The sequence below is a fragment of the Phallusia mammillata genome, chromosome 2 (genome assembly GCF_965637545.1).
Source record: "Phallusia mammillata chromosome 2, kaPhaMamm4.hap1.1, whole genome shotgun sequence".
Classification (NCBI taxonomy): Eukaryota; Metazoa; Chordata; class Ascidiacea; order Phlebobranchia; family Ascidiidae; genus Phallusia; species Phallusia mammillata.
In genome coordinates, this window is record NC_137253.1 from 29860157 (window position 1) to 29873546 (window position 13390).

General features: G+C 37.5%; 1 protein-coding gene and 1 non-coding gene across 2 annotated transcripts; one reads left to right on the forward strand and one right to left on the reverse strand.

Moving 5' to 3' along the window:
- The first annotated feature begins 1792 nt into the window (after positions 1 to 1792).
- LOC145214321 (alkaline phosphatase-like) lies at positions 1793 to 13187 on the forward strand. The gene is made up of 11 exons (XM_080082830.1): positions 1793 to 1914; positions 2319 to 2423; positions 2749 to 2870; positions 4619 to 4799; positions 5472 to 5647; positions 7071 to 7278; positions 8055 to 8216; positions 8732 to 8911; positions 9573 to 9725; positions 10873 to 11017; positions 11898 to 13187. The coding sequence occupies exons 1-11, from the start codon at positions 1848 to 1850 to the stop codon at positions 12205 to 12207; spliced, it is 1809 nt and encodes a 602-aa protein (XP_079938956.1). The 5' UTR covers positions 1793 to 1847; the 3' UTR covers positions 12208 to 13187.
- On the reverse strand, positions 5336 to 5409 carry Trnas-cga (transfer RNA serine (anticodon CGA)). The gene has a single exon. It is a non-coding gene; the product is annotated as a tRNA-Ser (tRNA).
- Positions 13188 to 13390: the final 203 nt, after the last annotated feature.

The window sequence follows — 13390 nt, forward strand, 5'->3', positions numbered from 1 at the left end:
TTATGGCAAACATCAGGTTTCATAGCTCTGATCAGACAGTCTGGATACAGTGGCTCGGTCATAAAGGTAATTTTCTTGATTTCTTGGACTCTTGAATAGCCTACAGAATTATGTTGTCATATAATATCAATTGTGACTGGAAAAAAAGTATTATATTTGAATCTATTTAAGTCTTTTTATGACTACCAAATCAGTCAAAACCTAAAAAAACATAAAGCCAATGATTGATAAGCAGGCTGCAGATAGTGCACACTGTGTACTTAGTCAAAAAACTATTTTGGAACTTTTGCCGATGTTGTAAAACCTTTTTTCTGTCCAATTTTATGTCTAACCGGCAGAAGGTATTGTTTACTTTACGCAAAAAACCCGCGTGTTCCAGAACAAGGCTTTCGCGTGGACTGGTTTGACAAACAACGTGGCAGGCCAGATCAGGGGCACGTTATTGTTCGTGTTTTGCTTGTGATGGGCGGACAAGGTCAATGAAAGTCAAATGCCAGATGAAAAAGTTTCAAAGGTATATAAGCAACGCCGCAGAGCAGGATACTAGTTTGGCGGTGACTTATAAGCAAGACCTTTTTTGAAGATCATATTTGTAGGAAGGTCGATTCAAGGTCATTTATATGCAGAACACAGAATAATAACTGGATTAAACTTGATAACCAGATGTGTTAACAGTTGTTTTTACTTAACTTACTCTGAACAAAAGAAAATGGTAATAGGCTACTAGCCAAGATGAGAAATTTTATTGTGGCAAAGGAACTTGCTATGATACAGATGACTGCACTTGAATCGAGGTTACTTTCTCAATACGTGATATTAAACAAATAGTAGCGCGAAAAACTACGAAGTTTTTCTCGGGTCAAATCAATTTTTCAGGAAAAAGGCACAATAACTAATTCGCGGTACTGCGCCACAAAGATTATGCGTTTTGCAATAACTGTTTACAATTTTCCAATGTAACTGCTGCACCGCTAAAAAGAAATTGATTTCATCTCTAAGTCATTAATTACTCACTTATAAAACACTGTGTGCGTTCATTTTTCCTTCCCAACTTATAGTAAACCGAAGGTGTAAGGTTACAATAGCGGGAAACTGCGGCTTGATAGAAGCACGTGTTTTGAAAGGCTACGGGTCCCGCCTACAGCACACGGCCTGGCGCAAAAAGGTTGGAATTTATTTGAACGTAAAAAGGCCTTGAGGTAGTATGAAGGACTAGTGCTTGCTGCAAAGTGTAGTTGGTTTTTTAGGCTGTGTTGTTACAAGTTTAAAAGGTGTTCTGTTTATAAGTGCTTAGAAAGCAGCTATGTTTGTAGTGTTGTTTGGTAGGTAGACACTTGTTTTGATAAAATGTTCTAAAAACGTCGTTTGTGTTTGTTTAAAGTTAGTGACATATTAACCACGAAACAATCACTGTATTGTTGCACATTTTCAGTTTGGCACAACAAATCATGAGCTAGGCCTAATGACATGTAAGTTAGAAAAACAGAAACGCCAAGTCAAAAAAGGAACTTTTGCAATTAACGCGGACAATTACTATGTGCGATTTAGTCAACGCAGACGTTGCAATGGCTATTGTTGCAAAGTAAATAAAAAAAGAGTCTATTGAATGCAAAGCATGTTTACTAATGTAGAACTGCAACAAAAACAGCAGTAGTACTTCATTAATGTATAAGTTACAGAACATTAGCTACAGGGTGTAGTATTGGCATTATGTACCTTTCTAATCAATTCTAATTGCGTTTCTAAGCCGGTGGCTGTTTAAAAAACTAATCACTACTTTTTTCATGCAGGTACAGGTATTGTCCTTGAGATAAGAATTTCATTGACTAGTAATTACAACGGAAAGCATGTTGCGGCTTGTAGCTATAATTATTTGCTTTAGCTTTACAAGTGCCGCAGTATGGGATTTGGCAGGTAGGAATTTGAAACGGCCGTAAGACTAGTTAATATTTATTCGGGTCCATTTGGACCAAAGTTTCATTTGTTGACTGGACAATATGTTTTATATGAAAATTTTATAAACCGTTAATACTTTGTGAATTTAACAGCATAATACATCTTATGTAGTTAATGTAGAAGACATGAAAAAGAGATTTTAAAGCAAATTAAAACAGGCCTATTTGGAATTCATGTCATAGCCTTTACAGTCCACATGTATTATTGTGATACTAAATAATGCGTTACAAAAATTGTACACAATCACTTCAAGACGATTTCCACAGTAAATGGCACGATAGCGATTTAAATGACTCTGGACAATTTCAGGTTTGGCGAGACATATCGAAAAACAAAGTAACCACGGGTTATGTATTTTGTAGAGGAAACGGCGGAATTTTGGGAAAAGTCGACCAAGACGGAACTGAATACAGCGCTGAATGTGAAGAAAAACTTGAACAAGGCCAAGAATGTGATTATTATGATAGGTAATAAACCAGACCACTGCAATCAGGCTTGTGTAATTCGGGCCGGGTTTCGGGCTTAAACTTGGGGGTTCGGGTTCCAGTCTTAAGCTTGTGTACAACTCTAACTAACAACTAAAAGATGGACTGTTTCTGGATGATACACTTGTTTGGAGTTTCCTAAACGATTTCTGACGTATCCAACCCCTCACGAAAGTACAATCTTTCTTGGCGTTCTGCTTGTACATGTGAAACAGTGTCTTTTTTTATAAAACAGATTTTTTTTAACACAGTAATAATTTTTGTTCAACATAGCTTACACTCGTGTAACTGACTTTGTTCTTAACAGGTGACGGCATGGGCGTTTCCACGGTAACGGCGGGAAGAATCATGAAAGGTCAAGTCCAAGGTCAACCTGGGGAGGAAGCCCTTCTGGAATTTGACAAGTTTCCAAACGCCGCTTTGATAAAGGTAAAACGATGGTCAATGTTTTTTTCGTTTAAGTATGATACATAACTTTACTATTTATTGTAATATTTTAGTTACTGTGGTTAATAACAGTCATTAAGGTCCTGAAAGAAGCGGAATTGAGTTGTTAACCAGCATTAAATATGATGGGCAACTTAGTTTTATTTGAAACAACAACCCAAAACATGGCCCGGTTGAAAGTAAGGGCATAGGAACAAATGATTTCCAATTCGAAGGCAAAAATGCCCCTTTTCAATAGGAAATTTATTCCAAAACCCGTAAAATAATATAGATTTACTATGTGTGAGCACGTAAAGGCCTCGCAAACGGTGGCTTAAAATAGATTAAGAGTCGTGAAAACCCGTTTTGAAAACATATGCTTAACTTTACTTTGAAACGACCACCAACGGTCTTCCAAGTTATTCATTTGTCGTCGACAATCAAACCCAACAGGGAAAAGTCGCTAAGATTTTTAGAACCTTGGTGTCGCGATTGTCGCTTGACTCATTGTTGGTCATAATCGGCTTTTTAATCCCGTCTGCTGCTGGTTTAACTCCTGGGGGAACGAAATTAACAATGATGCAAAGAACAAACAATTTTTTTGCCTCTGGTGTAATGACTCTTATTTCTGTCAACCACAATAAAGGCTGTTTCAAAAGAAAACAGTTTTAGTGAAAATAAACTGGTCTATATTGCGTTACGAATAGCATGGGTCTGTTTTTTTAAACTTTTATCATCGTCGGTAAAAGAAAGTTAATGATAAACGCAATCTTGATAAAATTTATGAGCAAATCTGTACGCATTGACCTTAACTGTTTAAAGGTCTGACAAATTTGTTGCATGAAATTTGTTTACTAAAATAAATGATATTGACATTGTCAATTATGCCAGACATTTTAATTTTTTACAAACAACTAATGTACGCCAGATTTGAAATTTTAAAAATTACAGCTACAGCAGAAAAAAACCTAATTTTTGTATCTATGTCAGAACTTTCTGTTCTAAGCAAACATTTCAGTAAAAAAGTAAACTAATAGAAAACACTCATTGTTAGTTAGGTTAACCTTTTATAAATTTAAATTGGCCAACCTAAACTACAAACAGTGAGCCTATATCAGTGGTTCTTAACCTTTTTGCTGTGGTTTCCCACTAAAGTTAATTACCAACTTCGAAGTTCACCCTCTGTTATTTTTATAATCATGTTTTGTGCCCTACGTTAACAAAAAAATTCTTTAAATGAAATAATTTTGTTAGTTTAAAAAGTGCTTCTGTGAGAGATTAAACTTTTTGGAATATTGAAGAGTCTGCTCTGCTTGCATTAGTCATTTGTTGCATCACAATCAACAAAGGAAAGGCTTTTGTTCACGCACAATAGCAAAGTCATTGATGGTTTTAGTCTTCTCTGTGATGTAACAAACGGCCTTTGAATTTGAATGTGTCTTGTAAACCTTGATAAAATCAATCTAAGTAACTTTCAACGGTTAATTTAAAGCCGGATTTGACCCTCATGCCCGAGTCTGCTCATTGAAAGCTTACCTAATTTCCCTCCGAATACATTTCCCACCGGTTAAGAACCACTGGCCTATATTAACATGACAGTACAATAAATGTTTCAATATGTTATTTTTGTTACTTTAATTCCAGTTATATTGTGACCAAAACAGATTTATCTTGTCATTGTACAACTTTAAGCCTTACTAGAACATGCTTTTCCACAATATAATTCACAAAACGATCACCATACTTTGCAGACATATGCAGTGGACAGGCAGATATCGGATTCAGCGGCGACAGCAACAGCCATGCTTAGTGGGGTAAAGGCAAATTTCTTCACTGTGGGCCTCACAGCTGCAGCTAAACTGGGCAACTGCAGCAGTGCTTTGCCTCCTGAAAGATCTGTTGATTCCATTTTCGTCGACGCATACAAAAGTGGTAAGTATTTACAATCCAGTGTTTCACAAAATTTCGTCGACAAGCACAATTGTGGTGTGTACTAGGAAAATCCAGTGTTTCACACCATTTTTAGTCATGAGCCCAATAGTTAGGTAGGCAGAATCTCATGCTGCACAAAATTTTTCTCCACTGATATATTCCAAATCAATTAATGGACACTTAACTGTTTACTACTGGCTATCGCAAACTGCATTTTTGTAAGAAAATGGTTCAACTTGATAACTGTATAATATGACATTGTTTCGAACTAGACAAAAAGAGGTAGATTAAAACACCCTTTCTTTCTGTTTTTCACAAACGTTGTTCCTCTGATTTGTTTAATTAAATAACCTTAATGGTATAAAATATTCACAGTATGCTAGACACCGGCGCAGTAACGAATCAAGTCAATCTTCCAAAAAGTTCTATGCAGCAAGGCATAAGCTAGAAAGGCAGAGTACGGTAGGCCTTTTGAAGGTGTAATACCAAATCACTAAACATTCCCACGTATGGCAAGGCGTGTTCTATCAAAAACCAGCCTGCGGTGGGATTCGAACCCACGACAACAGCCTTTCGGGGACTTGCGCTCCACCAACTGAGCTACACAGGCTGAAATACCCTAATAATTTAGCAGCACACAATTGCGGAATAAAAATCTATTCATTTTCGCAGGTAAATCGAGTGGTGTGGTGACGACAACTCGTCTCAATCACGCAACACCGAGTGCAGCTTATGCTCACTGCCCCCAGAGGAGGTGGTATAGTGATGCTGATATGCCTGAAGACGCTAAAACCCTGGGATGTAAAGACATCGCTCAGCAACTGGTCGACCATTCACACAAGTTTACGGTAAGATAATAACCCTTTTATTGCGGTTGAACGGCGCCTATGTGGCCACTGCAGAGTTATAAACGGGCCTGGAATCAGAGCCCGAACCGGGCCCCAATCCGAAAGTACATGCCCACGCCCGAATCTTTTTTTAAAATCCCAAAAGTTTCATTGACAGACAATAGACAATAATAGACGATTGGTCTTAAACAAGGCGTTCTAAGCTGTTTGACATTACTTCAGGTCCAACAACCAGCTCCTTAGCTAGTTAAGTTTACTCAAAAAAAAAATACTGACACAAAGTGTAAAGTCAGGCCCGAATCAAGCCTTTTTAAAAAAAAACCTAAGCCCGAACCCGGCCCGATTTCCAACTCTAATGTTTAAACAAGATCTTCTCTGTAGTGCTAAAAAGCAATGAACACGCTTGTGGTCAAACTGGTCTAGAGTTTGTGTGTTTTCTAAAGATATTCATGATTCGTATATCTTCACCGCAGTGAGGTTTCCATGTTGTAGCTCCATAGCGCAAGCTTTTTTTGCAAACACAAGGCCAGACAGATAATTTATCGCTTGATAAACTCAGGAGCAACTTTTACCTTTCCTGGAATCGGTCCTTGGGTTAATACTTCCCACTGGGCGGCATTGGAATAATGTGTACCTGAGTTTGTCGACGGCAAACAGTCGAAAAGTTCTTTGTTTAATGTGGAAGCTCTCCTAATACTCTGTGGTTGTCTAAACACATTAAATTTCATAAGCTTGATTGCCTAGAAATGGACGAAAAAATAGTAATGTCAGTTTAATGTTATAATTTACAAAACATAAACTCTTCTCCGCCTATTAATAAATTGCTGGTAATTAAAAAAACGGTAACCCGTACTTTAGCCATAAAAGAAGTTTCGTCTTGCAAGAACTGGTTTTAAACAACTAATAATCGTGTATTAAACACATTTTCCGACTTTCGAATTGATGTAATTTTGTATAAGACACTGATTGAATAAAAATAGCTTACATATGCACGATTTAGTTGTAATTAGTTGTTTACTTGTACATAATTCAAAGTTAATACCCAATTTGTAAGTGGACCCGAACTCCAAAGTATAAGCCCAAACCTTGCCATACTCGTTTTTTATAAAATAGGCTAGGGTTAGGACCAAAAATTGTTGAAATACACGACAGAAATATAGTGCCGAGTGTGAATTGAGGCCCAAATCAAGCTTGTTTTATGCAAACTTAGGCCCGACTGAGAACTCTGTCTGTTTCGTACTTTATATGTTTCATTTTTATTCTTGGTGGGCGGACAACACCGGCACGCGTTATGCTCACAATAAATCCGCCGTCGAGGTGCCTGTTTTATTGCAAGTCCGTTGATTCAATTTTCATTTTTCTTAAGACCCTTTACTAGTTTTAATTATGCTTTAAAATTTTAACTTTATGTTTTTGTAAACAGGTTATGCTTGGTGGTGGAAGAAAATATTTCCGGTCCAACTCAACATCTGATGCGGAATATCCGGATCAATTAGGTGTTCGACAAGACGGAAAAGATTTAATTGCGGAATGGCGGGAAAAGCAGGAAACAGCGGGAAAATCAGCGCAGTATGTGTGGAACAAAACCCGACTTGACGCAATCGATCTTGCAAGCACAGACACTTTGCTAGGTGAAAAAAAACATTTGAAATATTTTTTTTATTTTTTTGAGTGGTTGTGTGTTTTTGGCATTATTTGCCATTGCCACAAATAGTTCGTAAATGGTAAAAGTTATGTCATAAACAGTTTCGCTGTCTTATAACTCATGTTCACCTATATTTAAGTTCGAAAATACCTAGTTTTACTTAAACCGTTTTATGTGCATCAAAAGGTGTATTTTGAACAATAAGCGAAATAACACAAAATTTCACGTATGCTCATAATTGCATTTGTGTAGCAATCTTGAATCGAGCATAACAAAGTCCAATGCATTGCGGTAAAAAGTCTCCCCACACTGAGCATCGGCATTCCACAATATAGGGAGTCCTAACTAAATGCTTCATGTAATAGATACCAATTACCAGGAAACGTTTCATCCGCTTTAACCCAACGCTTCATGTAAGCACATTTGTTTACTTGCTTAATAATCTAACCATCGAATTCATGAACTTTAATGGTACGTGGGGTTGATTTGAATCGAAAAATGTGATGCTTACTATTACCGACAAAAAATTGTGAGGCTTTAATAATGTTAACACGTCACTGCGCCACACATCATTTTTTGTCGTGATGTCACTGTACTGTGACGTCGCTTATTAATGACGTCAACATTGCCGTGTTTGGGAACCTGAAAAGTGTGTTACTTCCCAAAACCTGCAAACTAATTTTGAAGTTTGTGGTTATGTCACAGAACACTGTATTGTTACGTCACTAGAACTGTATTGTGACGTCACTGTTTTACTCTCAGGAATGTTTGAGCCGGAAGACATGAAATACGATGCTGACCGGAAGTTGGAGAAAACCGGAGATTCGAAAGAACCTTCGCTTGCAGAAATGACAGAAACCGCCATTAAGATGCTACAAAAAAACGAGAATGGATTCGCCTTGCTTGTGGAGGGAGGCAGAATCGGTTGGTTGAATTGTTTTTTTTTAAATAAAAGCAATAATCTCACATTTTTATTCTTGATAATATTACCTTTTTTGCCAGAGATGTTCAATAAACGTAGACATTTTACTGAGCAAACGTTTCGAAAAAAAAACAGGTTTTGATGATAAAATTGTTTGTGTCGAAACGTTTGCTCAATAAAATCTTTTTCTTTTTTGTATTTATAATTTAATAAAAAAAAATTTTAATTAGGCGACCAGCCACACTTAAGACCGGTTTTAACCGATTTTCATCAGGTGAACTTTATTGCTTTCCAATGATCCTCAATGACTTCTTAGGTTTCACGTTAACCCTGAGTGACCTTTTTAATTCACGTTGACCCTTAGTGACCTTTTTACGTTGACCCTTAGTTACCTTTTTACGTTGACTCTTAATGACTTTTTTACGTTGACCCTTAGTGACCTTTTTACGTTGACTCTTAATGACCTTTTTAACTCACGTTGACCTATAGTAACCTCTGACATAATCTTTTGTTTCAGATCACGCCCACCACGCTACCAGCGCCTACGACGCGTTGCACGATACTTTGGCTTTTGATGACGCGGTCGCGCAAGCATTGAAGATGACGTCACAAACCGACACATTGCTGATTGTGACGGCCGACCACAGTCACGTGTTCACGATGGGTGGCTACAGTGAAAGGGGAAACCCCATCCTGGGTGAGTTGGTAAACGGTTGAGTCTGACTGAGCAATTATGGCCATAGCAAAAGTCTATGCTCCGTTGCGCCACCTTTTGGAAATTAACAGGCCTGACCTGTGAGTTTTTGTGTTAGTAGCTCCACCCTTACTTTAGTATTGAGCCCATTCCGTGAAATTAACAATTAAAACATTAATTTTCTAAATCAGTGGCAATTTGTGGCTGTTCATGACATGCAAGTGATTGACGATTTGATACTTTTCCACATAATTATAAAAATAGCACCGCTTGTTTCTAGTTTGTTATAATTTCATACTCTTAAAACGCAGCCTATATACGTACGAATATGTCTCATTTCTGAGTGCTATTCTAATTAGCTGGTACAAATTACACCAGCAATAGCACGCGAGTTTATTACCACTTAACGTAACAAGTAAATCGGCGTTTAAAAGATTGCCGACCTCTGTTTCAAATAATATTTCATGCGCTGGAAACTTTATTCTGTTGAATACTAATTTACTTTACAAATTCGAAACATGATATTAAAGTTATTTATTTAATTATTATTATCAGAATAAAACAGCATGAAACAACCACTAGTATACTCGAAAAAAAAAAGATTTTTAGCCGTTTTTAATGCACTCTTTTTTTAAAAAATACCCCGCTCATAAATATCTTGCAGGTTTGGCGCCCTCTAGTAAAAACGACCATATGATCCAACTGGCTGAAGACGGGAAAACCTTCACAACGTTGTTGTATGGAAACGGACCAGGTTTTCGCGGAAAAACCAACGAAAGTTGCCAAGGAAGGGAAAATCTAACAACAGAAATCACTGGTAAGGTTTAAAAAAGTTTTTTAGAAAGTTTTGATCACAAATGTTGATGTATATATACTGACCAATCCGATTATTCACATAATCCAGCGGTTTCAAACCATTTTCGACGAATTCCTCACTTAGCAGTTCAAAATATTTTCATTCCTTCCCACATAGTAGATGCTAAACCACACTTCATTTAAAATTGGGTATTTTAGCAATTTTACAGGTTCCGGAAGCTTAAACATGTACAAATTACAGTAAATGGGGCGGGAACTTGGCCGAATGGCCTGGCGCGCCTGACCTAATACACCTGATCGGGATTCGCTCACGGGAGTGTCCTGGGTTCGAACCCCGTGAACGACAAAGGGCAATTTTCAGTTCTCGGACTGCCGCCTGATTGTCGAAAAATACAAAAAAAATTACAGTAAATTCCTCCAAGTTTTCAATTCCTTACTGGGTGGGAACCACTGGCATTACCAACTTGTCAGGCTTTTCATGCAATTATCCGGATTATGCGATTAACTAGATGATTTTCGCAACAAATGGCTTTATGATTAAGATTTATGATCTCTATGCAATTAAACGGATTATGCGATTAAGTAGATTCGTCTGTGTTAGGTATTGCTCTTGACGTTTTGGGGGGAAATTCCACATGGTGTTACAACTACGTACAATTATTTCGTGATTAAGCTTGTGACTAAAAGGAAGTGAAAGTGTTAGTTTTGTCCGGATTAGGCGAAGACGTGGATTGACCGATTCGATTAGTTAAAGCCTTACCACATTACAAATCATTTGTATCTCAAGTTTTGTCCGAATTAAACAAAGATCCGGATAAACCGAATGGAGGTTTATTGTAGTACAATAAACCCACAAAATTAAATTTAATAAGAAGGACCGGCCCATTTACAGAGTTTTTACGAAAATCGTATTAGTCATTGTTTTAGGATAGGGTCGTGCGAAAATATAAATAACCCAACGATATGTAACTGCGAGTCTTTTTAGAATCCAAACTGGATTAGAATTTCGTCAGCTCTAAAATAGCCACAATTGGCCCACAGATTGACAGATTGCACATCCAAGTTTTAGGGTCGGTCGGTTTAATCTTAAGCATGTGATTCTAATCTGGCCGCTTGAATGTCACCTTAAAATCAAAACTGTTTTTCAGAATCGCCCGAATATCTTCAACAGACAGCAGTTCCACTTGATTCCGAATCACACGGAGGAGAAGATGTGGCTGTTTATGCTCTCGGGCCAATGGCTCATCTTTTCCATGGAACTCACGACCAGACCTATATTGCCAGGGTTATGAGGTAAGAATCGCTAGAATCGTCATAGTACAGTGTTTCTAAACCTTCTTTAAGTCTCTGACTGTTTTTTCCAAAGCATAAAAAATCGCTATGAAATAATTTCTGGCTCGGTGAATGGTTGCACTGCAGTTGTGACGTTATGCTTACCTTTACAAAGTAATCTTATGAAAGACCAAAATCTTATGCAACTGAATATAACATTTTTGTATAATGCATTCCAATTACATGATACATATAGAGTTAAATGTTGGGGCGAGCGTTTCTGGTTGGGTTTTAGACCTAAGTTTCATTAACATGGGCCTAATTCGGGTTCACACTTTGCATCAGTTGACTGAAAAAACACTGAGCCACATGTATCTGTTATTATAGGCGACTGTCGTAATCCCTCATACTGAGTCTCTGGTGACTCGTGATATAAGATATACCACCCTCAGTTATTTTCGGCCTCATTTGTATTATAATTTCGTATTGGTCGGTCTAATCTTTTATTCGGACAAAATTCAGGTTTGTACCACAGGGTTTTGAATGCTGATTTTACACCTGCTTGGAACTCTTGTAATACACATATAACGGGTATACAACTATATATTCACATTTTAAACTAACTAAATCACAGTACGCCAGGCCTATTAAAGACGTTATACCGATTCAGCGGTTACCAAGCATTTCTATGTGACAAGACACAGGATAGAAAAATCTAGCCTGCGGTGGGATTCGAACCCACGACAGCAGTCTTTAAGGGACTCGCGCTCTACCAACGGTTTAGCGGGAAACCCGTCGAAAGTCATGGCGTACTGTGATGTACATATGAAAGTGCCGTGATTGCTGGTCTACACATACGCTTCAGGGCTGGTTCCAGTTATGAATATATGTCTATGTTTAGATACGCATCATGTTTGGGTGACGAGACATCGGGTGATCACTGCACTGAATCCGATGACAGCAACTCTGCAGAAACAGCCAACTCGGAATCAACGCAAAACCCCCTCTCAATTATCGCTACAGAATTCCTTGGAATGTCGCTTGACACATCTGAAGCCCAGGTTGCTCTCTACATCCAGTTTGTGCTCCTCATCTGCTTTGCTCTCTTTTCGTTCGTGGTGACCGCGCTCTTTTGGCGTCACCTCAAGACGTCCGGTTATCCACGACGTTCTTCCGGGGATGAAAGTGTCCCTTTGAATGAAAAGATATAGTTCCTCTAGTGTCGTAATCTTTTTCGGAACCTCACAACCGGTTTAAACCGGATCCAAAACCTAAAATTTTCGATCAATTTTCAAAAGCGTTACTTTAAATTCCAAGAATTAGTTGCTCTAGTGTCGAATACCTTTTACTGGCAAAAATTTTTAGGAAACATAAAGACCTCATAAATTTTCAGTTAAATTTGCTTTCTAGGATACTTTTCTTTGAAAAATGTACAGCTCAAATTTTGTACCGTTCTTTAACGAATAGAAACTTGTTTGTAAATTAAAAAAAATCACCTCAATCGTGCATACGCCTAAAAAATTCTTCATAATTTACATGACTCGTATTTGTTTGTCAACCCTTCCTAATTTCCATCTGTGTGCCAAAGATTTTTTGCGGATTTTGTGGGGTTGCCCAGTGTATATTGTGGGTGGTGCAAGGATTATGTACGAATTTTGCTCCTGTGTTTTGTTGTTCCTAATTCAAAATGTTTTCCACACAATTAAATGGTGTTATGATTTTAGCTTAAACAATTATAAACAAATTCAAAATTTATTTGAACAGTTGAATGAAATGTTACAAACTTGTATAATTTCCATAAATATCGACCATTGACTCTGAGTCGATTTATTGTTTAACTGCATTATTAGTTTGCTGCATTGACCTGAACTGTAGGAGTACAATAACGGTTTGTAATTGGTCATTTAATGTTTTTGCTGATTTTTGTACGACCTTGGTACTTTTCTCCATTCTTCTCCTGTTGCAACAAACTGATTTTTGGTTTAAAATAATTTAATTGTAAAAAGTGTGAAACGCCATTTTTGTTTCATTTTTTATCGAACAGCTGGCTTTATTATTGTTATGCATCACTTCCCATGTTGCTGGCTTTTGACATCGAATTTATCATTTTGTCAAAAAGAATCGTTTTTTTACTGTGTTTTTTGTTTTACGCCAACGTCAATTTTTTTCAATAAATCGGTTTTGTTTTGTCGGGAAATCCCCAATTGGGGAATTTTGTTTCGAAGCAAGTGATTGTAATGCTTGTCTTCTTGTTTTGCGTCATTACATTGCCAAAAACATACTTGTGATTGTAAATCACGGGGTAATACCTTTTCAAATAGACGCATAACACCGTACCTCACGACAGCTCCATATTTAGCTAAATTTTGGTAGGTGGCGGCAGGTTTTTTTTAA

What these genes read in the sequence shown, in the direction of transcription:
- LOC145214321 (XM_080082830.1), top strand. Translation starts at nt 1,848, where the DNA reads ATGTTGCGGCTTGTAGCTATAATTATTTGCTTTAGCTTTACAAGTGCC. An exon ending in GAATGTGATTATTATGATAG is followed by an intron (nt 2,424 to 2,748) that starts GTAATAAACCAG and finishes TGTTCTTAACAG; the next exon opens with GTGACGGCATGGGCGTTTCC. An exon ending in TATATTGCCAGGGTTATGAG is followed by an intron (nt 11,018 to 11,897) that starts GTAAGAATCGCT and finishes GTCTATGTTTAG; the next exon opens with ATACGCATCATGTTTGGGTG.